Below are 27,005 nucleotides of genomic sequence, written 5' to 3'. Positions count from 1 at the left end.
TTGAAATGTGGTTTTAAGGTTGGGGGAAGCAGAATTCAGTACCCTGACTCTTGTCTATTGTTCTTCTCCATTCTGCCTTGCTTATGCAAGCTTCTATTTATTTATCTATTGTCATTTTGTTAGATTTCTATCCTGTCCTTTCCCAGCCAAAGTTGGGTTCAAGGCAGTGTGCAGAAATTAAAACACAATAATTTGTGCGGAAATGGTTATAGCAAGGGGGTTTCAGCAAAGCAGAGAACAATACCACAAGGACTCTGTCAAGAAGCTAAACTCTTAGCAGTAGCGTAGTGGCTAAGAGCAGTGGCTAAGAGCAGGTGCACTCTGATCTGGAGGAACCGGGTTTGATTCCCAGCTCTGCCGCTTGAGTTGTGGAGGCTTATCTGGGAGTTCAGATTAGCCTGTGCACTCCCACACACACCAGCTGGGTGACCTTGGGCTAGTCACAGCTTCTCGGAGCTCTCTCAGCCCCACCCACCTCATAGGGTGTTTGTTGTGAGGGGGGAAGGGCAAGGAGATTGTAAGCCCCTTTGAGTCTCCTACAGGAGAGAAAGGGGGGATATAAATCCAACTCTTCTTCTATTACTACTTCCTCCTCCTCCTCCTCCCCTCTTGAAAACCCTATAATAAAACTCCTCTGAGGCTCGGAAATTCTACCACCTTTCTGCACCAGGATCCTTCAGTCCCAATTGCCTACAAACAGTCAACAGAATCGCATCCTTGGAGTGGTAATTATTTTAATACTCCTTGCCCACTGTCAAATGACCCATCAGCCCCCTAAGTTCTGGAAAAGCTGGGGCAAAGATATGTGCCCAAGAGCTTGAATGTTGTGCTTCTTTGGCCTCAAAAAGGATGAGGTTACACACATAAAATCTGCTTAGAACACAAAGGATCACACGTATAATGATGACAGAAATACAAAGTGTGCTAAGACTGAACATGTTTATATGTCTACAATTACACACCACCAACACCAAAAAGCCTCGGTAAAACATAACTTGATCAACAGAGAGTGTTAGCAAAGATAAGGAACCCACATAGCATATATAATTATTACAGGAATCTGGTATCCATCCTGTTTTGAAACAGATTTCTTCTTCAGATATTTGATAAAGAAGAATAAATCTGCATGTGACCAGAAGAAAAAAATCTATTTCAAAACAGGATGGACGCTTGTGTTAGTACTATGTTGATGAACCCATGTTTACCAGGGTTTTTTGTCATTGTCAATGTTTCATAATTGTCATGGAAGACGCTACAGTAAAGGGAAGTCACATATGACTGTGAAAAGCATCTTTGCCTTTTGATCTCCTGAAGGGAGGACAGGAAACTATGCAGAGGTGCCAGGATGAAACTTCAAAGGCCTAAGTTACCTCATGGCCTGAACAGAGTTTTCCTGAGAGGGGGAAAACAAAGGTTTTTGAATTCCATCTTGAGATGTGGTCAGAGAAGCATCTCTGGGCCATGGGTTCCCGGAATGGGGACAAAGAACCAAAAGGAATATAAGCAGCTGAGCAAGCTCCGTGCATTTAAATTTTATTTCTTTGATTTCTGTTTTTCAATAAAAATCGTTGAGACCTCAGCTGGTTGGAGTTATTGGAGAAAAGAACCCAAGTTTTACTGAAACAAGCGTGGCTCTCCCAGGCTTGCTTTCATCATACGGTGGTAGCGGATTCTCCTATACTCCAGGGTGAATACCTTCTTGGCTTTGCAGCCGGCTTGCAATAATGTAGCAAATTACTGGCAGCTGTTGCAGGGAAGAAGGGGAGGTGCAGATTGAGGACCATACAGTGGAGGTCACACTGCATGAGTCTCATCTGGCCTGTGAAGTCCAAGAGGACGAGCTGGTGACCACTGGGTCTGATGCAGAGTCAGACGCCGAGGGGATCTACCGGGACAGCTATGGCAGCTGGGCAGCAAGTCAATCAACATCTGGTAAGGAAAAGCAGAGGGGTGGAGGCTCACAGACGGAGCGGGCAAACCCCAGGGCGATTCCGGCACCCGAGGACAACTGGAAAGACTTCATGAAAAGCTTCGCCCTGAGGCAACAAGCGACTCTTGACTTACTAGTATCGCAACAACAAAAGCAGAATGAAAACTCGTGGCAGAGAAAGCCATTCCCGAAGTTTGAACAAGGATCAGAGGTAACTGATTTTTTACATCTTTTTGAATCTGCTTGTAAAACGTACCAAGTGCCGACCACAGAATACCTAACTGCGCTTTGGTCCCAAGTGTCAGGAGACTTTGCGAAGTTGCTCTGTCAATTTACTATGGACGGCGGCACAAGCTATACTCACTTCAAGGACATTGCATTGAAGAGATTTGGGAAATCTGTGCATGAACTTAACTTGCAGTTCAGGAGAGCTTATCCCAGAAGGGAGGAAAGCATGATGGCCTATGTTGCTCGTTGCAAGCAAATAGTTTCTGATTGGTTTCACTGTGAAGGAGTGACTACTGTGCAGGAAGCCATAGATATCATGGTTAAGGAGCAATTTTTGCAGCGATTGCCTGAAGGCGTGTCTGAGATGACGCAGGCAAAAGACTGTAAGTCTTTGGAAGGAATTGCTCATTTTGCTGACCAGATTATAACTCTTCGGAAGAAAGAAACTAGGGCAGGGTGTCCAACTCTGGCATCCCAGATGTCCGTGTACTACTATTCCCTTCAGCTCCAATTGGCTATGGTGGCAGGGGCTGATGGGAATTGTAGTCCATAACATCTGGAGTGCCAAAGGTTCACCACCACGGAACTAGGCTATTTCATCCAGTGGCGTAACTAGGGAAACTGGAGCCCTGGGCAAAACCTGAGTTTGATGCCCCCCCAGGCGCGTGCCCAATGCAACGCGCACCCCCCCCCTTGTAGCTATGCCCAGTGGCGTATCTAGGCAAACTGGAGTTTGGCACCCCCCATGGGCAGCCACCCTCCCCCACTGTGACCAAGCAATGATTTTTTACACCAGGTTGTTTCAAAGTCACCATCACATTATAGAACATGCCCCAACTCACAAATCTGAGCACAGCAATAAGCCATGCCACACAGCAGAAATAATTTTTGAAAACATTTTTAAAATGCTTTCAAAATGTTTTATTACTGCCATGAAAACATTTTATGGTGTTGTATCCAGTCCTTCCGATTGGGGAAATATATCACTTTCAATGTTTCAAAGGAGGTTCACAGGCTCCTTAGTTTAAACAAAGTGATGCTGGAATCCACCCCAAAACAGCATCATTTTTTTCAATGGTGTTTAAACCACGGAGCCTAGATTACTCAGCTTTTAATATCTACTAAAGGAGAATCTGGGATTCCTATAGTTTAAGAAAAACAACATTGGAAGTAATTCTATTTTGGGGTTGATTCTCCCCCACCCCGAAACAGCATCACTTGCAATGTTTAAACCTGGGACCTCAGATTCTCCTCCCTTTAAATCCATGTCAAAGGCGGGGGGATTTAAAAGGAAAATCTGGGGAAATTTGGGAAGTGCCTGCTGGCAGGGGTGCAATTGTTAAGCTAGAAGCACCAAACGTTCAGGGTATCTTTAGGAGACTTTCTATCGATACCACTTACCTAGGTTTAGTGAGAAAAAAGCACTAGGTTGGTCCAAAGCGGGACCCTCAAAGGTGTAGCCCCCATCTTCTGTTAGTCTCCTATTGGAAACAATGGATGATGGGGGCACCTCCCCTTTGGGAGTCCACAGCTTTTGGGACCCCTGGAACCAAACTTCGCCAAACCTGGGTGGTATCAGTAAAAGACTTTCCTGATGATATTTTCCTAGGTTTGGTGAAGTTTGGTTCAGGGGGTCCAAAGTTATCGACCCTCAAAGGTGTAGCCTCATCTCCTATTAGCTCCCATTGGAAACAATGGGGGATGGGGCACCCCCTTTGGGAGTCCATAACTCTGGACTCCCTGAACCAAACCTCACCAAACTCAAGTGATAATTTCAGGAGAAAGCCCCCCCCCCGAAACATCCCTGAAATTTTGGTGCTGCTAGCCTAAAAACTGTGCCCTCTGCAGGCCAAGAATGGAAAAACACTGAAAATACAAAAAATCCCACAAACAAACCTGCGCCCCCCACAGGGCTGCGCCCAGGGCAACTGCCCACTTTGCCCAATGGGAGGAACGCCTCTGATTTCATCAGCCTGCACCAAAATTTCCCCAAGCGCACAACACTCCAAAGGAAAGGCAGCCCCAAACTGACAAGCCACAAGTTCCCAGGAAGGACTCGAGTCTTAAGGTGGAACGGGCAACCCTTGCTCCCGCCTCAAAAGGACTCGTTACTTATGTGGTTCCTCAGACCACCTTAAGAAAGACTGTTTAAAGAACCCCAGCAAACCTTTCATAGTTCAAACTGATGCCTCAGAAAGAGGGATTGTGGGTGTTCTGATGCAAAGGTCAGATGACCAAGAATTACACCCCATAGTGTACTTGAGTAGAAAACTTCTTCCTCGTGAATGCAATTATAGCACGGTGGAGAAAGAATGTTTAGCACTAGTATGGTGTCTCAACAAGCTCAAGCCTTATTTGATGGGCACAATGTTTTTTGTCCAGTCTGATCACAATCCTCTAGTATTCCTAGATAGGATGAAAGGTAACAATGCAAGATTCATGCGGCGGGCTGTAGGCCTCCAAGATTTCCACTTTGAAATTTCTCCTATCAAAGGCTCTGAGAACGTAGTGGCTGATGCTCTCAGCCGCTGCAACCTGTAAAGAGTGCTTGAGTACTTGTGCTAAATGCTCAAGAGTATTGCATTGCTTATTAGTCTGAAAGTATGTATTAGTCTGAAATTCTGTTTTGTATTAACATGATTTTCTTCATTCTGTATTGTTATGCTATCGTAAGGACTATGGCATGCAGGCGAAAGGAATTCAGTAGTTAGCAGATCTCTGTTCAACCCATTAGTTAGAGATGACTGATGTGGAAGTAACACATGTAATCTTTTTTTCTATATGGATAGATGAAATATGTGCCATTAGACTGACAGATTTCCTCTCCCAAAGGACGTGGTCATGGAAAGATGCTATGCAGCTACAGTAAAGGGAAGTCACATATGACTGTGAAAAGCATCTTTGCCTACTTTGATCTCTCCTGAAGGGAGGACAGGAAACTATGCAGAGGTGCTAGGATGAAACTTCAAAGGCCTAAGTTACCTCGTGGCCTGAACAGAGTTTTCCTGAGAGGGGGAAAACAAAGGTTTTTTAATTCCATCTTGAGATGTGGTCAGAGAAGCATCTCTGGGCCATGGGTTCCCAGAATGGGGACAAAGAACCAAAAGGAATATAAGCAAGCTCCGTGCATTTAAGTTTTATTTCTTTGATTTCTGTTTTTCAATAAAAATCGTTGAGACCTCAGCTGGTTGGAGTTACTGGAGAAAAGAACCCAGGTTTTACTGAAACATGTGTGGCTCTCCCAGGCTTGCTTTCATCAAAATAATGCACACATAAAATTTTTCAATTTTAACACAGTGTGAGCTTCAATGGGTATGCAATGTGCTGCCAAGTTGCAGCCAACCTCTGGCAATCCCTGTTGGGAGTTTCAAGACAAGAGACTAACAAGAAGATGGATTTATATCCCGCTTTTCTCAACCATAAGGAGTCTCAAAACGGCTTACAAACTCCTGCTCTTCCTGTCCCCGCAACAAGCACCTTGCAAGGTAGGTGAGGCTGAGAGAGTTTAGGGAGAACTGTCACTAGCCCAGGCCACCCGGCAGGCTTCATGTGTAGGAGTGGAGAATCAAACCTGGTTCTCCAGATTGGAGTACACTGCTCTTAACTACTACACCAACAGTTTGCCATTGTCTCCCATCCAAATACTAACCAAAACTGACCCTGCTTAGCAGCTGAGATCTGACCACATCAGGCTAGCCGGGGCCATCCAGGTCAGGGCTGTGAGCTACAATGGCACTCGTATTTCTGTCTAAAATTAAATATCAAGCACACTTTTTGGGCAAGGAAAAATAGCTGGCTATTGACCAGATCCTGTAGCATTAGAACAGAAAACCCAGCAAATGGGAGTTGGTTTGGAAAGGAGACCAAGGCACTAGGCTGGTAACTGGTCTGTTTTTTTGCAAACTAGACATCAGAACCACTGTCACTTCAGGGAGGAAATTCCTGTCTCTTGTCCACAGGCAAGGTTTGTTACACACATTCCTATACTTGCAGCTGTGACCACCAAGATGAAGGAGTTGGTAAGAGTACGAATAAGCCACCGCAACAAAAGCATGATTCAAGCTCTGATAAAGAATAGGGGGGGGGGGGTTTTAAGTCACACTATTTAAACATGGGCTTCTCTTCAAAATATGTGATCTTGAATTGCGAATGGGTCAAAGTTTTCTAATACATATGGATGTCCTCTAACTTCCATATCCCTGCCCACCTTCAGTAGGTCAAGAATTTAGTCTTGCTTTCAGAGGAGCATTTTAAAATGGTCTTTCTCTGTGTTCAGTTTTTTCTGTTTTTTCTTTCCTTTTTTTTCTTTTTGACTGCAAAATATCTCACAATGGATATTTATCAGGAGAAAGGGGCAATGAAATTGTGTTTCCAACTTCCGTAGTGGATATGGAGAAACAGGACGAACTGCCTGAGGAATGAGGTTTGCAAGTTAGGGGGACCTTGTAAAACAATTAATCTCATGGAGGTAAAAAATTACAGTTACCGTATATACTCGCGTATAAGTCGACCCGCATATAAGTCGAGGCACCTAATTTTACCACAAAAAACTGGGAAAATTTATTGACTCGCGTATAAGTCGAGGGTGGGAAATGCAGCAGCTGCTGGTAAATTTCAAAAATAAAAATAGATGCCAATAAAATTACATCAATTGAGGCATCAGTAGGTTAAATGTTTTTGAATATTTATTTCAAAGAAAAACAGTAAACTGGCTCTGTAAGTGGAAAAGAGGGTCAACAAGAACAATATGGTATCAACAATAACTTTAAAAGTACAAAAACCTTAGCTCAACCAGCAACCAAGCTAAAACATAAGAGTTAAAATCCTCCAAAACTGGATTCCTCATCATCATCTGTATGTCCAAATGTAACCCAACTTAGATTTTAAGAGGGATATTATCAGAAATGGAAAATCTACTATTAGCTTCCATTGTAAACAATGGGGGATGGGGCATCCCCTTTGGGGGACAATAACTTTGGATCCCCTGACCCAAACTTCACCAAACCTGGCTAGTATCATAAAGAGACTCTCCTGATGAGACCAGCCAGGTTTGGTGAAGTTTGGTTCAGAGGGTCCAAAGTTATGGACCCGCAAAAGGGTACCCCATCTACTAATAGCTCCCATTGAAAACAATGGGGAATGGGGGCACCTCATTTGGGGGTCCCTAACTTTGGACCCCCTGAACAAAACTTTACCAAACTTGGCTGGTATCATCAGAAGTGTCCTCTGAGGGTACCCTGAAATTTTGGTGCTGCTAGCATAAAAACTGCACCCCCTGCTGGCCGGCAAAGTAAAAACACACAAAAAATTTAATGACCCACATATAAGTCGAGGGGAGCTTTTTCAGCATTAAAAATGTGCTGAAAAATTCGACTTATACATGAGTATATACGGTATTAAGAAACAGATGTTCTGTTTGGTTGAGGTCAAACTATAAGGTGCTGAAAGCCATTTTCCGCTATGCCCCAAGCAGTGGATCTGTCGCCACTAAAGGGGTGAGGAACAGAGAAAGGTTGGTCAATTGCTAGGATGTCCCACTCTAAATGCACGTGGCCCAACTTTTCCAGTTCTTCTCATTCACCCCTGTTTGAGGCCTCTCTGTTTGAGGCACCTCTCCTGAAACCTGAGGAACACTCGCTTGTGCATCAAAACAGCTTCAGAAGCTGAAGGGTCAGTGACATTATGCTGCAAAATATCTCTACTGTATCGCTTTCAACTCCGTGGAAAAATCAAGGGTGCACCCAACATTTGGCGCTTCAGGAAATATCAAAACAACCCAAATTTCTTGTTGTGCTAGGATAGCTCTGCCCAAAATGGGGGTTAGAGCTCAATGATAGAACTCACGATGTGTATGCACCAATGGCTTCAATCAAAATGGAGGTCATATAATAGGAAAGGTCTTCACTTCAGACCTTGGAAAGCTAGTTCTTTTCAGACTAGACTAGACCAATGATCCTTAATGAGAAGTTCAACAATGGGTTTCCTAGCATCCATTTTTGGATAATTCTCCTTTCCCCCCAAATAACAGGCAACTCCTGGCTTTCCTTCACCTCAGATGGCAACAGGAAACATCACATTTGTGTTTGCAGGAAGTATCCATTCAGAAACAACTTTCTCCATTGTAGGAAGATGCTTCTTGGCTTGTAACCTCCCAACATTGTGACTGGTCCCAACAACTCATGGCAGCCATTTTCTGGTGGCAACCAAGCCCCATTCTCAAAATTCTAAAAGTGCTCAACAATATTGAGGATCACTAGCATCACCTTTCACTAGCTTCGCCTTCCCACACAAACATTTTAAAATGTTTTGTGGCAGGAAATAAAATGTTTCCTCTGTGGAGTTCCGTATTGCCTTTTCCCCCTTTGGTTCTGAAAACATTTTATTTCCAGCCTACGCATATTTTCAGTGAATTCTCTTTAAAAACAATTCTTTGGGCTGAAATGTTTTCACTCGCATGTGGTCACTTCAAGACGTTTTCCACGCTTCTCTGTCTTCCCTGCATTTTCTCCTCAGAACCATTTTCTCAGCTCACTCTCAATTCCCTCCAGAGGTGGGATCCAGCAGGTTCTCACCAGTTCCTGAGAGTGGGTTACTAATTATTTGTGTGTGCCGAGAGTGGGTTACTAATCGGGTCTGCTTTTCCGTTAGAAATTCCATTAGGTCCAAAAATCATAAAGCCCTGTTGTTTCCTATGTGGCTGGTTAGCGAAGGTAGAAAACGGGATAATTCTCCCTCTTGGGCTGTTTTAAAAACATGTTTTAGAAATATGGTAAAGTTCCTTGTTTAAGGAAAGTATCCTTCTTTTGATTCTAGAAACAAAATTAAGTATTTGAAAGTATTAAGTATTTGTCAGGCAGTCAATTAGAGGAGAAGCAGTTGTTTCTGTTGGCGGTAGACGATAGGACTTGCTATAATGAGTTTAAATTATGGACAGAAAGATACCAGTTGGAAATTAGGAACTTTTTTTTACAGTAAGAGTTTTTTACTGTAACAGAGAAATTATTAATGCCCCGCCCCTGGAATGCCCAGCCACCCCCCCGTCGTGTCCCACCCAGTCCCATTGGCGCTACGCCACTGTTTGAATCCCACCACCATGGGAACCTGTTACTAAAATTTTTGGATCCCACCAGTGATTCCCCCTCACCTGTTTTCTTAATCCTTGCTAAGAGTTTTTGTTATTTTGGGGAGTTAATCTTTGAGGCATTGATTATACAAGCTACAGAGAATTGCACCATGAGACTGTGGAGAACTGAAGCATCAGTTCTCCAATGAACTCAAAAAAAGGAGGGAACAATCACAAAATGGTGGCCAGAAATTATTTCCAGGGGTTGAGGGAAGACAAACATCATATTAAAGGGGGGGACTGAAAATGTTTTAGAAACGTTTTAGGTGTTTTGTGTGGAAAGGGACACAAAGAAACCTGGACTCAATGGATTAACAATCAGACTCGGTGTTTTCAGAATGAGCATGGAAAATGCAAGGCTGGCTGTTTTTTCACAAAGCAAAGTCACCTTTTAAAAAGCTCCGGAGTTATCAGTTCAATTATGTATATAGACTGCACAGCACACATGCATCTGTTGTCAGTTTTATAAACAAGAATTATAAACAGTGGTAACAAAAAAATGTCCACAGGAAACCAACTGGTATAATAAAGAGGTCTCTTGAACAAGATTCCAACACAGAACATACTTGCCACATTTAGATTAATAGTCCAGGATTTTGGATAGTTAGCTTACAGGTAAAAAAAAAAATGTAAGTAAAAACCAAAAAGGATTTGTTTAAATCCTTGTTTAGATTTTCTTAAAAGCACCAGATGTCAAGTTAAACCAAAAAAACCACTTTAGTTCAGGTAAGGCTGTGTTTAGACAGAAAAAGGCACTGCACAGACTGGGATTCAATCTGGATTAAGAAAAATAGAAGAAGCTCCCTTCTAAGTATAGACAAATCAAATTGCCAGCTGTTGTGGATTTTCCAGGCTGTGTGGTCCGGAAATGCCACAATAACCTGTTGATTCTGGCCATGAACGTCTTCAACGATAAAACAATTTGCCCTGTGGGAGTGATAATCACAAATATTCTCACGTGATTCTTTTATCCCCACTGCAAAATGGCAAAGTATTGTAAAAGTCCCACAGATCAGACCATTTTGCCCCATCCGTTTGCAGTGCAAAGAACAATTTCAAGTTACCACCTAGCTGCCGCACCCCTGAGATAAAGGTTCTACAAGGGCAGTTTAAAAAATCTAGGTCAAAAGATACTCAAGACCACGTTCTACACCTGCTGCAGACTAGGACAAATGACCCCTTCATTGCAAAGGAAGGGGACGGGTGTCTATGGCTCATTTCAACCAGGGTTAACTGCTGGCACTACACCAGCTTCAAAGTTCAGGACAGTCACCGAAGAAAAGGCACTTTTTTTGTGGCAGCATTGCCCGGAAGGCAGCTGTGACTGCCCTGCAGAAGAAGGCTGGCTTTCTTCCTTCACTTGCCTTCATTGGCAGTAAATTAATGTGCTTTTTAAAGAAAAAAATCCCTTCTCTCCTACTGGTTTGATCTAATAACATGCGAGATCTTGAGTGAATCTACCCAATTCGAACAACTGAAAACATCAAAAACGAGAGAGGGGATCCGTGTGTGCAGGCTAGCAAGGGTGGTCCGTGTACAGAGGTCTAAAAGGGACAAAAAACGTTCACAGTCCAGGAATGAGTTGTGCATCCCCAGTTAAGGCACAAGCAGAAGTAGAAATCACCCCTTTCAGAGGCAGCTCCGGGGAATGGTGAGGGGCACAGTAGATCCACAGTCATAATCCAGATCCACAGCGGTGTGCGCACTGGTACTCAGATTACTCAGTGATGTACCAGTTCCCAGCTGCTGGCGGTCACGCAGGCTCTGGATATAACTCTTCAGCATGCGGAATGGAAGAAGAGAGAAACATTAGTTTATGCACTGGGAATGGGATAATTGTCTTTCCTTTCAATAAGCTGCTGTGTGTAGTTTCTCTCACATTAAACATGAACTGGCTCTCAAAACTCAGCAATGAAGGAATAAGAGGGGAAGTCCTCCTATGGATTAAAAACTGGTTGAGAAACAGGAAGCAAAGAGTGGGTGTAAATGGGAAATTCTCACAATGGAGAGATGTGGGGAGTGGTGTCCCCCAAGGATCCGTATTGGGACCAGTGCTCTTTAACCTATTCATAAATGACCTGGAAGTAGGGGTGGGTAGCGTGGTGGCCAAGTTTGCAGATGATACCAAATTATGTAGGGTGGTGAGAACCACAAAGGATTGCGAAGAGCTCCAAGCGGACCTTGATAAATTAGGTGAGTGGGCTAAGAAATGGCAAATGCAGTTCAATGTAGCAAAATGTAAAGTGATGCACATAGGGGCAAAAAATCCAAACTTCACATACACGCTACAGGGGTCAGTGCTATCAGTCACAGACCAGGAAAGGGATTTGGGCGTCTTAATTGATAGTTCCATGGGAATGTCAACTCAATGTATGGCAGCTGTGAAAAAGGCAAACTCTATGCTGGGGATAATCAGGAAAGGAATTGATAATAAAACTGCAAAGATTGTCATGCCCTTATATAAAGCCGTGGTGCGACCACACTTGGAGTACTGTGTTCAGTTCTGGTCACCACATCTCAAAAAGGATATTGAAGAGATAGAAAAAGTGCAGAGAAGGGCAACGAGGATGATTGAGGGACTGGAGCACCTTCCTTATGAGGAAAGGCTGCAGCGTTTGGGACTCTTTAGTTTGGAGAGGAGACGTCTGAGGGGGGATATGATTGAAGTCTATAAAATTATGCATGGGGTAGAAAATGTTGACAGAGAGAAATTTTTCTCTCTTTCTCACAATACTAGAACCAGGGGGCATTCATTGAAAATGCTGGGGGGAAGAATTAGAACTAATAAAAGGAAACACTTCTTCACGCAACGTGTGATTGGTGTTTGGAATCTGCTGCCAGAGGAGGTGGTGATGGCCACTAACCTGGATAGCTTTAAAAGGGGCTTGGACAGATTTATGGAGGAGAAGTCAATTTATGGCTACCAATCTTGATCCTCTTTGATCTGAGATTGCAAATGCCTTAACAGTCCAGGTGCTCGGGAGCAACAGCCGCAGCAGGCCGTTGCTTTCACGTCCTGCATGTGGGCTCCCAAAGGCACCTGGTGGGCCACTGCGAGTAGCAGAGAGCTGGACTAGATGGACTCTGGTCTGATCCAGCTGGCTTGTTCTTATGTTCTTATGTTCTTTATCTCCTAAACTTTCCTGGCCTCCCAGAAAAATTCAGGAGATGCATGATTACAACAGCACATCACGTGTGGATCTTAATTCAGCTTTCAAAAATATTGTCAATCAATCCATATCTGGAAAATCTTCCCCAAACTCAGACCATCTTGCGCCCTTCATGTTATTTTTGCCTTCCATCCTGGCTACAAAAATGAGGGCCCTTTCCACACGGGCCAATAATGACGCCCTAGGGACGGCAAAAACACCGTCCCCAGGGAGCCGTTCGCACAGGCGGTGCTGCCAAATCGCAGCAGCGCCGACCTGGCTCCCTTCCCCCTCCCCCAGGGCGGCCTCAGGCCGCCTCCAAAAACCTCCCTCCTGGAGGGAGGTTTTTGGAATACAGCGCATTCCTGGCGGCGCGGTGCGAACGGCACCGCCGGGAATGCACTGTTGTCCCCGTCCTTCCCCACTCACCTCGTCGCCGTCATCGCCCTGCTGGCCTCCGAACCCCTGGAGGTCGGAGGGCAGCGTGGGCGGGTCTACGGAGGCCAGCAGGGCGACGACGGCAACGAGGTGAGTGGGGAAGGACGGGGAAGAGGCGGGTCAGCCGGGCAACGGCGCTCCGCGGCGCCGTCGTCCCAGCCGGTTCTGGGATCGTCCATGCGGACGGTCCCAGCGGCGTCGGGTCGGCGTTTATTATGCTGACCCAAGCCCTTCCGCCTCCGTGCGGAAAGGGCCGAGGTTTTATTTTAAGCTCTGGAACTTAATTTGTGGCATGGCACAGCCCAAATTTCTAGCACTTAACACTGGGGCATAAGAACAGGTGCAGGGTACATTTGTTGGGCAATCCTAAATAGAGTCATACCCATTAAAGTCAATGGGTTTAGAAGGGTATCATTCTATCGAGGATTGGTCTATAGCTTCACTACTGAGCAATTATAATTGCCATAAGCTGAAGATAATGGTGAACAGATCAGTGGGCATAATTTAAACTGTTTTCGCTGTGACTGGAGCCGTTTACGTAAGCAAAACAAACCACATTGCAAAAACAAAAATAATTGAAATGATTAGCACAACAGAAAAATATCAGCCAAACATGCTCATTAACACGGCTTCGGCAAAAGGTTAAAATTAAAACAGCGTTTCCAAACAACTGGCTGCATGAAAAACCGCAGCACCGTAACTTTTACATGCAATTAAAAAGGCAAAGTAGAGGTGCATCAGCAGAAGCGGCCCTAAACTTTATGATACTCAGCAAATAACATGAAGATGTTCAATCGGACTGTGAGATCGAGAGACGATATTTTGAACAGGACACTAGGACAGTGGTGGTGAATCTATGGCACGAGTGCCAGAGGTGGCACTCAGAGCCCTCTCTGTGGGCACGCACAGAGTCCCCCCCCCCTCTAGGCTGGCCTGGGCCACTGGGCTCGATTATTAGCATTAAACCTAAGACCTAGTTTTGGGGAAGCAGTGTAGGTAATCCTGTTAAGTGCTGTTAAAACCCCACTGATTTTCATGTAAAGAACTAAAGCGCCATCCTTTACCTGGAAGTAAGCTCGGTTGCTGGCAATGGGGCTTGCTTCTGAGTAAACCCTCCTAGGGTTGTGATTCACCCATTGGAAGAGTTGCACGGTTGCTTCAAAGCCAAGCCACTGACTACCACCAAGCTTACTCCCGAGTAACACAGGCCTCGGAGCCAACTGTTTTTTCTGAACTAAAACCTCAGTATTCAGGTTAAATTGGGGTTGCAATTTGGGCACTCGGTCTCAAAAAGGTTCGCCGTCACTGCACTAGGATGTGAAGTGTAAGAGGCATGCAGGTTGGAATCAGGAATATTGGCAGCAGAAACAACGAACATCTTGTCCACTCACCGGGGCGAGGACATCTCCTGCGCAGCGCTTGACAACATTGGCCTTAGGCCGGTAGGAGCCCTCTTGCGCAGTTTGGTTTTGCCTCTTCTTGGCTTCGCGCTGCCGAATTCGCAAGAGCTGCAGCTGCTTCTGTCGCCGATTAAGGACCACTGCGGGAGAGAACTGAGGTGTCAGAACAGAGGATGCTAGCCCTACTAAAGCCATTCGTGTTACCAAAATTTATGGTCTCCAACCAAGTAAATCATTGTGGGGTGTGTGTGTTAATTTATGCAAGAGGTGGGGAACAGCAAAATTCCTCCACCACTGTATACCAAGATCCTTCTAAAGGAGTTTAGACCTTTGAATAATGACAACTGTTTTGACAACAGAGTTTTTATTGAGTCTCAGAAAAATAATAGAAATTACTATCATCATCTTAGAGTGATTCATTCATACAGAGGATAAGAAAATGAAGCATTAAATGGGTTTGCAGAAAAGACATAGGGTAGCATTATATATTATCAATCCTGGTCGTAAAGCAAGAGAGTTTTGCACGACCAGCACGTTATAGGGTCAAAGGGGATAGGGAGGCGAAGTCAGGGTGAGAGCTGATGCAGCATCTATCACTAGCTTGCTACTTTATAGAAAAGGTAACTCAGTAATGCTGAATGATACTTAGTTTTCATGAGAACAATAGTTGAGTGTCTTCCTGAAAACAGTATGTTCCCCCAATTGTTGCTTGTTTGTTTATTAGGAGATGCCGGCGGCCAGAGTCTTTAACCTTGATAAAAGGCACATTCGGCATCTGAGTGAAACCTCCCCTGAGAAGAATGCTGATGGTCTTCTATATTTAAGAGTAGGTGTTTATTAGGGGGTGCTAGTGATTCCATTTGTGGGGAAATATCTCATAGGAAAAACCTGTCATCAATATTGATGAGATTGTTATAGCGCAGGGGTGTCCAACTCTGGCACTTCAATCGGCCATGCCAGTAGAGGCTGATGGGAACTGTAGTCCATGAACATCTGAAGAGCCAGAGTTGGACATTATAGTGTAACAGGAAACTCAAGAGACAGACAGCAATGTATACCATTAAAAGTGCGGATGGGGGAGCTAGGGTTAGTGTCAGCCCTCCTCAGGTGTCTATTCAGATGCCATTTCTCTCTGATGTTGCCACGTGCGACCACACCTATGTTTGTGGAGGGGAGCAGCAGTGGTGTAGCGGTTAAGAGCAGGTGTATTCTAATCTGGAGGAACCGGGTTTGATTCCCTGCTCTGCTGCTTGAGCTGTGGAGGCTCATTTGGGGAATTCAGATTGCCTGTGCACTCCAATACATGCCAGCTGGGTGACCTTGGGCTAGTCACAGTTCTTCTGAGCTCTCTCAGCCCCACCCACCTCACAGGGTGTATGTTGTGTGGGGGGAAGGGAAGGGAAAGGAGATTGTCAGCCCCTTTGAGTCTCCTCCAGGACAGAAAGGGGGATATAAATCCAAACTCTTCTTCTTCTTATAGTCTTCATAACTGCCCTTAAGGATTACGGGAGTAGTCTGACCACTAACGCTCAAGGAAGCAGCCCAGGGCAATTCTAGGGGATGGGGAGATACTTTTATACCACAGACTGTATGGGAAAGAACCCCTCCTGGTTGGGGAGATACTTTTATACCACAGACTGTATGGGAAAGGGGCACGTAACTCAGCCTGGTCTCTTGGCTTTTCAGCCCTTTGGTGATTCCTGACAGAGTTCTGCATAGCTGCTATACCATGGATGCATTCCATCCTTCAGAAACCTGTATGTTTATTCTTTTCATTAAATCAAGGTCTCTAGTTAACATTTTTTTAAAGAAGAAAGCGATATTTTCTACAGATCAAAAAAAGAAGAAGAAAATTATCTGCAAGATTAGGTATAATCTGCATAATTAGGTACAATATAGATAATCTTAATTTGAAAGATTAGGGATATTTGCACCATTTCTGCAATCATGTTGTGCATGGAGGGAAAAGATTAGTGAATGACACCACGCTACGGAAGTGAGGTACACTGCGATTACAGAGTTGTGATCATAAGCCCTGGGATCTTTCTCGAGAAGAATTCCAGCACTTAATCAAACTCAAGGAGAACAAATGAACGGCTACTGGCAATGAAAGGCTGTTTCAGCCTCTTTGTTCAGTTGCAGCATACCTCCTTGCCAGTGGTGGGGTTCTAATAATTTAAAAACCGGGTCACCACCCCCCACCCCCTGCCCCCCACTTAACTGCTGTGGAGGAACTTCTTGTGGGAGTGGAGATGGGGGGACAAGGCCTTGCCGCTGCTGCTCTGAAAGCCCCCTCGCTCCTTCTCCCCTGAGAGGGGACGACAGGGCTTTTAGCACCTTGGAGCAGCTGGGTGGCAAGGTGCCCGGCTGTTCCAGGGCTTTGAAAGCAGTGGCAGAGTGCCAAGGGGACGGGGGGGTGCGTCGTGCACTGGGCACACGCCTGGGGGGAGGAAAATTGACCCCGGCCCCTCCCCCTTTCCCCCGCAGCCCCCCTGCACCCCCCCCTGCAGCACACCCCCCCATCCCCCTTTCCACACTTACCTACGTTCCTTTTCTTTTTTAGTACTTTTTGAGGCTGAAAAAAGCGGCCTCTTTACAGTTCAGGCTAAAAACTGCCTGAGGAACTACAGTTCCCAGGAGACCTTGGGGCTCACAAGGTCTCCTGGGAAGTATAGTTCGTCAGGCAGTTTTTTCCTCATGCATTAAATCACCTGAATATAAGCCACGTGTTGAATAACAGTTTCTAAAATAGCAAAAATAAATATATAACACTCGTAATGTACCTTGTGAAGCTATTTAACTTCCAAGCCTCAGGTTCAAATCTCCACTCATGCTGTTCACTAACCAAACCCAAGTGGACTAGCGGTATCAGTTATGTCAGTGGCTAGCTACACAGGCAGCCTTTATGATTTCACTGCACATATAGTACTAATGTTATATTATACTAATGTTATGCATACACACACACACACACACATTATTTAGAAACAGATCTTTCAGAATTATGGCAACTTGGGTAAGCTAAGCCTCAATTAAATTTAATATTGTCTTAGCGTTCTCTCATATTATTTTAAACGAATGACTTTCCTTGTAGTAGGTTGTTATTTTTTATAACAATATACTTTGAATTTTGTTTCTGTGATTATTTGGCAAAATAGAGTTGCAGGAGAAAAACTGGCTGGAAAATGGCCTCCTTAGCATTGGCTCCAGGAATTTCACCAATAACTTTATGATATGACATAGGGATCGGGGAAATTCTAGAGTGTCACTTTCTTCTCAAGCACCACCGTCAAAAATCCCAACATTTGACTAAACAATACTGTCAATATTAGGTTCTTTCCTGCTGCCTTGTCCCTTCTCTTAACCCTGACTCCCCGATGTTCCCCTCTTCCTCTCATATGTGCAATTTAAAAAGGGGGAAGACAGGAACTAAACTATAAGGCAGAAGGGGACAGACAAGTTCAATCTCCTCCCCTTCCTGCCTTTCTCTCATTATAAGGCATCAGCACAACCAACACCACCCCCAATAGCCTTCCACTCACCATCTGTGTGGGAGAAACCTTCAGCTGTTACTTTCCATTGTAGTAACACTCCCATCAAAGCCATGACAGGCCAGGTGGCCAGCACGGCCCAGCCGCACCAGCAGAGCGGGGAAGAAGGTGCCAGACGGAGGTGGTCATAGATGTGGCGGCCCAAAGCCAGGTTCTCCACGGCATAGTCCAAGCAAAGGGTGAGCACGGCGCCCCCGAACACCGCTGTGGACAGCACCGTGAAAGCTTTCTGCCAGCGCAAGGCCAAAACAGCACCCAAGAGGGCAAAGCCCAGAAGAGATCCAGCAGGGACCCATGCATTGGGCAGCTCATACAATGGCTGTGTGGCCACCAGCCCAGCAGTGGCTAACAGCAAACCAAGCAAAAGTCCAGTCAGGAACAACCCGACTGAATGCACCAACATAGTAACTAAGCCACACAGGACTCCAATGCCCAGGGCGATGCCCGCGCTGACCTCCAGGCTCAACTGTGTGTCCAAGATGCGCTCCTTGTAGCAAAGCAGGAAGATCACAGCTGAGCCGAAGAGCAGGCCTGAGAGAAACATGATGGCTTTGAAACAGCGGTAACCTATAGACAGCAAAAGCAGAGACATTAGCAGAAGGTATTTAATATTGGACCTATTTTTCCAGGGGAAGACAGGGGCTGCTGACAAATCACGGGTTATTCTCATTAATGGGTTATTAAACACAGAGAATACGGCATGAGAAGATGATGATGATGATGATGATGATGATGATGATGATGAAGAGTTCAGATTTATACCCTGCCTTTCTTTCCTGTAAGGAATCTCAAAGTGGCTTACAAAGTCCTTCCCTTTCCCCTCAGAGGAGAATTGAGAGTTTTGATATTTTGAGAGTATTGATATTTTGGATTGTTACATATTTATATTATACATCTTTATGTTTCATCCTCCATATCCTTTTACCCCCTTTTCCCTCCCTCCCTCCCTCCCTCCCTCCCCCCTTCTTTCTTTCTTTCTTTCTTTCTTTCTTTCTTTCTTTCTTTCTTTCTTTCTTTCTTTCTTTCTTTCTTCTTTACATGTGCAGCAGCAGGTCCATTCTTTCTAATCTTCTTTTCCAGTTTTCTTGGATGATGAAATAGACGTTACGCTAATCAAATTTGTAGATGACATCAAATTAGGAGGAGTAGCCCAGCAAACAGAGTCAGGATTCAAAATGACTTGGACAGGTTAGAGAATTCAGATAAATAGGAACTACATCATCAGCTCTACCAGCATGGCCAATTGGCCATGCTGACAGAGGCTCTCAGATGTTCAGGAATTGTAGTTCCCATCAGCCCCTACCAGCATGGCCAATTGGCCATGCTGACAGAAGAGCCGCGAGGTTCCTGGGCTATCTGGAAAACCCTGCTAGAGAGATGGGCCAAAGCTAACAAAATGAACTTCAACAGAGATAAATGTAAGATACTCCACTTAGGCAGAAAAAAGGAAATGCACAGATATAGGGTGGGTGACACTTGGCTTGATGACAATACACGTGAAAGGGATCTGGGAGTCTTAGTAGACCACAAACTGAGCATGAGTCAGCAGTGTGATGCGGCAGCCAAGAAAGCCAATGCAATTCTGGGCTTCATCAACAGGAGTATAGTGTCTAGATCGAGGGACATAATAGTACCTCTCTATTCTGCATTGGTCAGACCTCACCTGGAACACTGTGTTCAGTCCTGGGCACCACAATTCAAGAAAGATATTGACAAGCTGGAACGGGTCCAGAGGAGAGTGACCAAAATGGTAAAAGGTCTGGAATTCATGCCCTATGAAGAGAGACTTAGGCCGTTTCTGCACGGGCATTAAATGGCGGCCTGGAGACGGTAAAAACGCCGTCTCCAGGCCGCCATTCGCACGGGGGGTGCAGCTGCAACGCAGCCACGCCGCCCTCGCGCCGCCCGCCCAGCCTGAAGCCGGCGTTTCCCCAGAGCGCTTCCCAGCACTCTTTTTGGGGAAACGCCACCGTGAAGCCGCTGCCGAGCGAACGGCAGCAGCTTCACGGCGCCTCCCCCACCCGGCACTTACCTTGTCCCCGGGCCTCCGGCGCGGAGGCCCGGGGACATGCTGGGTCGGCCGGGCACCAGCGCTCCGTGGCGCCGGCTGCCCGGCTGTTCCCAGGACCGTCCGTGCGGACGGTCCCAGCGTCATCGGGTCAGCGTCAGAAACGCCGACCCGGCCGTTTCCGCCTTTGTGCGGAAACGGCCTTAGGCAGCTGGGTATGTTTAGTTTGACAAAGAGAAAGTTAAACATGATAGCTATGTTTAGATATTTGAAGGGATGTCATGTTGGTGAGGGAGCAAACTTGTTTTATGCTGCTGCAGAGACTAGGACCAGGAATAATAGATTCAAGGTGCAGGAAAAGAGATTCTATCTCAAACTGAAAAAGAGATGGTAAAAGAAGTAATGATTAAATGGGCACAAGACCTAAATAGTAATTTTCAATATCAAGACTGGGAGGACTCATTTAAATTACATAGTAAAATTTTGGCCAACTTAGAGCTTAGGGAAAACTTCTTAAAAATATTACATAGATGGTATTTTAACACCATACCAGCTGGCAAAAATTTTACCCAAATCACTCACCGAAATGCTGGAAATGCAAGAAAGAATTAGGAACATTATTACATATGTGGTGGAGATTTCCAAAATTACAAAATATTGGAAAGAAATACATGAACTGATAGAAACCATAACTAAATCTAAATTTGAGATGACTCCCAAAATATATTTACTAGGCTTGGGAATAAAGAGAATATCAAATCTGAACGCTAATCTATTTCTTTATCTATCCACTGCAGCCAAAATTATCATTGCACGGGAATGGAAGTCAGAGAAGCAACCTCTTAGAGAAAACTGGACACAACTGGTATCGGACTATCTTCATTAGACAAGCTGTCCACACAAATAAAAAAAACTACTGCAGGAATCGTTTAAGAAGACATGGAAAGAACATATTAGCTATGTTGAAAAAGACTGGAGAACAAAATTGATAAATATATAATATGAATATATATTATGGAAAAGAATAGTAAAATAGACATATTTGAAGAATGGTAACATGACAATATGTAAAAATTTAATAATTATAAGTTACAAAAACAAAAAAGTTTAACTGACAATAATGAAAGACACCTTGTAAATGATAAATTTATACCAGGAATAGTTACATGATAGAGGAAGTTCATAGGGAAAATAGGGATAAAGGTGGCGGGAAGTGATTGTTTGAGAAGAAACATTAAATCTGTAATAAGGGTAGGCTGGGAAAATTAGGTAAAAGGGGGGGAGATACCGGTAATAATTTGACATTAATAGTTAGTAACACACAGTCTGTTTAGATAGTTAGGATAAATGTCATGCCTTCTCTGCCTGGTCTGTCTATTTCTGGAATTGTTAGAAGTCTGAAATGTATTGACAATTGTTAGGTGTTCGTTGTTTATTTCTTATCGTTATAATAGTGATTATAATAAAATATTTTTAAAAAGAAAAAAAAGAAAAGAGATTCCATCAGAACATTAGGAGGAACTTCCTGACAGGGCTGTTTGACAGTGGAATATATTTCCTTTGAGTGTAGTGTGTAGTAGTGCACTGCCGACCCAGCAGTGCCGTAGTAGAGCGCTTGGGGCCAAGGACCTCGCGACCTTGCCCGGTGCAGCACCGCTTGCTCCCCACTCCTCATCCCCCCCCATGAGTCCACGGGTCATGAACTTTGTCTTCGGCCTTTCAATCACCGGGCGCGCATGGGGACAATGGTCTTGCCCCCCAGGTGAGGGATTGAGGCGCTCAGGCAGCGTCAGCGGCTCCTTCCTCCATGACGTGAGCGCCAGATGAGATCATGCATCACATGATGATCTCCCGACCTCCCGCTCTCCCGAACTCCCCAGTCCTCCCTCCCTACACGCCCCGATAGAGCAATAACAATAAAAGGTGCCAGGAACCGGCCAGGCGGGAGGAGACTTCGCTTAGGAACACGGACCTCCCGGGTTCTCCAGCTGGCCTGGCGATCTCCACCAGATGTTATCTCGGCTGTCTCGTCTTCGTTCTTCTGCAGCTGGCTGACGCGTGGAGTGACTGTAAGCTGGTGCAAGAGCCGGGAATCCTCGAACCCTCCCGCCCTGCTCACCGTGCAAAGCCTGGGGAAGGGCGGCGATACGAAGTCCAGCTGGTCCGCTGATCGGCGATCCAGGGGACCACCGTTTGAACTTCGGTATCACTGTCCTCTCTGGATGTCGAGGCGATCCAGAGACAATGCAGCGTCCTAGGACACTCTCTCGTCCAGGCGGAACACCGGGGAGGTGAGTATGGGAGCTTGCAAAAAAAGCAGGAGCTTATGACAAGCAAGCTGTTGAGCCGAATCTGAAAGCTGTTAGCGAAAATGCGGCAGGAGTCCCCAGTAAAGAAGGGAGCTCGCGCAAATTGGTTGAGGAGATTGAAGCTCGAGTGTCCATGGTACCCAGAGGGGGGACATTGAATCATAAGGACTGGGGAGACATCGGGCGCGACTCTTAGCGACAGAGCCGCTGCAGCCTGTAGCGCCGATCTGTCGCTGCGCTACAGGACGATGGAGACAATGTTTTGTAAGCCATCCAGCCTGCAGACCCTCACGGCTCCCGCGCCCATAGGCAGCCCTCCTTCGATCTTTCACCTTCGAATTTCAACCCGAAGATTTTCTCTGTATCCACTAAAGCTGGACGCCTCGTCCTCCTTCTGCCCCCCCTTAACTCGCCTTCTCAGCCGTATTTTCAAACTTCTCCCAGCGGCTCAGCCGCCTCCCCCTCTACTGCTCCGCCTTCATTTTCCGAAGCCACTGCACCCTCCGTCAGCGTTATCGTGAATGGCGGAGTTTTCAAAACTCTTGAGCCAAACGTGATATTATGCCAATGACGATCTGCAGAAGAAAAAAACCCTGACGAGCGATCACGACCACCGATATTCTTGCGGTATGCCCCATCCACTTTGGCACAGATACTCGAGAGGGAGAATAAGTCATCCGGCCCGGGTTATTAAATTACGCCCCCCCTGGCTATCACTCTTTATCCTTACCCGAGCTCCGCCATAAGCAATGCGGGGCCGTAGGGAGTCACTAGCCCCTACACATTGAGAGGCATGCTGGAGGCCGCCGCAGTTGGAACCACACTAATCGGTCCCCAGATGACTGGAAGACCACTCCTTTCGCATGCTCCTGGGCCCTGCACACCCATTTGTGGTCTGGGAAAGTGAGTTCCGCCAGCAGTGCTCTTCCGGGAACAGAGCAACACCTGGCTGGCCTACACCGCCCAGCCTTCAACTTTTACCGGTTCGATGCTTTTGCCAATCCCAACGTATCAGATTGTCCTGCCTGAGGCCACCCGCTACGATGCAAGCTCTCTGAGTCGCCTCTATAAGGCATTTATCAAAGTCCCCAATGCGGCCAGCCAACCCAGAGTTTCCTCCTCCATCCGGCAAAACCCCAAGAGCCCTATGCTGAATTTGCTGAACAGGTCTCAGGGAAGGCTCAAGAGGGCAGGGTAGATGAAGCGGGGAGTGCCCAAAGCGAGGCTCCTCATGCTACCGCCAAGGGAGAGAGCAGCTTCCATGGGAGTGCCGCCAGGGCAATCAGACAAACTAAGGCAAAAATCCTGAACTAGGCCGACATGCTTAAGGCTTCTGCCAGGACATTGGGTCCTCCGCCCACCAAGCTAGCCTCCTACGCGCCAAGCAGCACTCTCCACCGGGCGGGAGAGACAGTCTCAGGATGACTGCTTTAACTGCGGCAGACCCGGACGCACTTCCCGAGAAGGGGAGTGTAGGCAGCCAGTGGGGGGCCTGGCCCGATGGAGGAGGGTCCTCCCCCAGGAGTGAGAAAGGCCACCCCTAAAACCGGTGCCTGACGTTGCCAGAAGGGCTTCCCATTGGAGAGACTTGACTGCCCGTCCCGGAAACTCCCGCTACGAGGCGTCTCCCCAGCCCCAGGACCAAGGGAGGAGAGTACTCCAGAGGCAGACCCAAGCGCCAAGGCCCCTGCCAAAACCACCCCCCTCTGTGGCATCTGGCTGCATGCACTCCAGCCCATCTCCTTTAAAGTTCCCTACGAGGGTTCTTGTAAGCTTCAACCCAGTATGGCGAGTTTCTCCATCCCTACCGGGACAATTGGGCTTAGTGCTGCCAAAGAGCCTCTGCAGCTGAACGAGGATCACTGTTCATGCCGTCCCGGGAGTGATCGACTCCCACGCGCTAAGGACCCATCCACCTCCCAGGTCTGGACAAACATCCCACAGGAGCTGCCGCCCGGGAGGAGCCAGCTCGCGGCTCAGTTGATTCTTTCTTGCCCCATAAGCTGCCCGGCTGCTTCGGCCAATAAAGGCTGGGCTAATGAGCCCCAGCAGCCAACATGAAGCGCCAGCCTCTACACTCACCGCTGTCGCGGTGGAGACATCATTCCATCGAGAGCTCCCGTCCATATCTGGAGCTTCGCCATGAAGGATGTAAGTTCAAGGGGCCTGGTGGACACCGCAGCTGATGTTACCGATCATCCAGAGCAGCCGAGTGGCCCGACCAGTGGCCGACCGAGGCTTGCTCCGCAGCATCTGGGGGGGGTGGGGGGGAGACAGAACTGCTGAGCCGGAGCATCCGCCGGCCATTTCACGCAGTCCAACAGCCTAGGACTTCGGCGGCAGCTCACAGTCCGCCCATCGATTCCTAGGACATCCATGTCAATCTCTGGGAAGAGGGACCTCATGAGTCCAGGTTAAAACGCTTGACTCTGGTCTGGGATGGGTAAAGCCCGTCACCGGATCATTGATTCCAATCGTGCCTTCGAAGTTGCCTCCTAATTCCCACAGGAAATCTGTTTCCCTCTCCCTCCTTTTCCTTCTGTTTTTCAACCGAGTAAAAGGCGGGAGGGCCAATTGGCTGACTGGCCCCTCCCTGGATTAAAATCTGGGCCCGATCCTGATACGCAGCACTGTCAGGACAGGCCCCAGTTTAAGGGGCTGCCGCCATTATCGCCCTATGCCCAAACCCGTTTGAGTTACCCGGCTGCTTAGCGCCACAACGGCTTTATCAATACCATGTTGTTAAGGCCAGGCTCAGCGGTATAGGAAGCGGTCTCGTGAGGGCGAGCTATTCCCAAGATAATTCGATCACAAAATTTAGCACCATCCGCTTCCTGCATTAGCCACCAAGGTCACGGTAAGTGCAACTCCCTTTACCAAAGAAACCCCCCCCCTTCCTTTTCCTTTGTGTGTGAGAAATTTGCCTCTAATTGCGGATTGCTTCATTCCCGGATGCACCCATCCCCCAAAAGGTGCTTCAAAGCCCCCCCCTTTATTGTTGCTGATTAAGCATGCATACCCTAATCCCCAGGACCGCCTGTTCCCTCCCCTCGAGGCTCGGACCCTGTATGGCGCGCGATGGCGGCTCTGAAGCCAATTCCCACCAGAATTAAGCCTGCCTCCTGCCCTCCCTGTCAAACAACTAAAGAAAGAGGAGTGTAAGGCATTTGGGAGGAGTTGCATTAAAAGCAACCTTCACAGGCTGCAAAACAAGCCTTCTTCCTTCCCATATTAAATCTAAACACTAACTTCGATCCCAATCTCCATCGGCTCTAGAACTGAGCCTGGCGGGGACCAGCCCGTAACCTGGGAAGGGGGTGTGTTTCAATCCCTCTTCCTACAGGTTCCGGTGGACTCGATTAGCCATGACAGGCCAGCCATGGAATGGCAGGGAGAAGAAACCAACCCCATCGGAGATGGAGCATCTCTCTAGAGGATCCAGCCCAGCCTTGATCAGCAAGACGCCCGGTCATGCTTCGCCGGAGCCGAATGACCTGGGGAGGCGTCAAGGCGACCACCAGCCGAGGTGGCCCTAAGCGTGCTTTCAAGTTTCAGCAAAGACCACCCGAGACACCCGAGGGAACCCTCTTGTGCGCTCTGCTTTGCGATCATCACCCACCAACTCAGGCGACCACCATCCTTTGCACCCTGCTTCCTGCTGCGTTCTCCTGCCCGATGGCGATCGGCCCACCTGTAGCAAGCTCGCAGACCAGCATCTGGGAGACAGTTTGCTGCGGCTGCCAAGCGTCTCATCTTCTTCTGCCTGGGCCGAGTACCTACCAGGAGTGAGGAGCCTGCTGAGCTCCCTGCTCTGCTCCCTGTCTGCAAAAGCACTCCTGGAGACTTCCCTAGCGGAGTCTGGGCTGAGCCCCCTTTATGAATGCCTCATCCATCAGATATTCTATGGTACTCACCAGCTGAGGGACCCGCCGTCCAAACCCTCCGGCTGGCTTCTTTCCCTTGTCACCAAGGCGGTCGGGCGTAACCACGGAGTCCAACACCTGCGCCCGCATCACCGGGCGAGTCAGCTTGGCGAGAGAACCGACTCGGGCCCGATAAAATCGTCGGCTACGGCCAGTTGGAACTTCACACACACTATGGAGGACATTTCCCCCCCGTGTTCCGGAAACATCCTGCTCCCCAGTGGGCTGGTTCTTGGACCTCTTGAGGGGAGAGGGACGCTTTTAACTACATTCCCGCCTCAGAGCTCCTGCCGGAACTCTTTGCTGCCTCAATTAAGCCCTCACCATTTGTCTGCACTACCCCAGGCTCCACCGCCCGGGGAGCTCAGTGAGGCCTTGCTGCGCCGCTCATGCGCGCCTGCCTTTTCGACCCTCTCACCAGCCGAGACGGTCGCCTCTCTCCGAAGCCCTGGAGTTAAGTCTCCCTCGCACTTCCCTGAGTGGGAGTCCCCCCTGGACTCGCTTCCTACAATGCTAAGACTGATTGGCGGCTGGCTCTGTGTGCCCTTCGCTGCGAAGTCCATCAACTCTACTCCTCCACGGCCCATCTCTGGATGCCCTGGCCTCCCGAGCAGCAGGAATCTTTCTGGCCGATCAGCGACCCTAGGTAATCGTGCAGCTATTGATTGTTATTTGTTGTTGTTACATCACCAAGGCTTGTGAGAATGTACATAATATGTGTTGTTTTAAATCTTTCTGATAATTCCCAGTTGATCCACATGAAAGTGCGTGAGCTGCAAGAAGTTGTATCTAATCCTGAAGTATGATATGTTTTGCCCCATTGGTGGTCCAGCCCTCTGGAGCTGGCTGCCGGAGGATGGTTGGAGTGCTATTGTACAGCTCTGCATTGGAGTCTAAGGTGGTAATGTGCCTTTGTTATCGGATCTTGTTTTACGTTCAATGCGTG

At 47.1% G+C, this 27,005-nt stretch overlaps 1 protein-coding gene across 1 annotated transcript in view; it reads right to left on the bottom strand.

Moving 5' to 3' along the window:
• Positions 1 to 9,731: 9,731 nt before the first annotated feature.
• LOC125429200 (transmembrane protein 198-like) overlaps positions 9,732 to 27,005 on the bottom strand; it is a 36,066-nt gene continuing 18,792 nt past the window's right edge. Inside the window, exons 3-5 of the mRNA XM_048490088.1 lie at positions 17,811 to 18,386; positions 14,260 to 14,408; positions 9,732 to 11,057 (exon numbers count right to left, since the gene is read on the bottom strand). Of these exons, the coding sequence (XP_048346045.1) occupies positions 10,911 to 11,057; positions 14,260 to 14,408; positions 17,811 to 18,386 (872 nt within the window). The 3' untranslated portion in view covers positions 9,732 to 10,910. The remainder of the gene's footprint in view (positions 11,058 to 14,259; positions 14,409 to 17,810; positions 18,387 to 27,005) is intronic.

This window comes from Sphaerodactylus townsendi, linkage group LG03 (assembly GCF_021028975.2).
Source record: "Sphaerodactylus townsendi isolate TG3544 linkage group LG03, MPM_Stown_v2.3, whole genome shotgun sequence".
NCBI classification, from domain to species: domain Eukaryota; kingdom Metazoa; phylum Chordata; class Lepidosauria; order Squamata; family Sphaerodactylidae; genus Sphaerodactylus; species Sphaerodactylus townsendi.
Note: the sequence above shows the minus strand (reverse complement) of the source record. Positions and strands in the feature narration are given on the sequence as shown.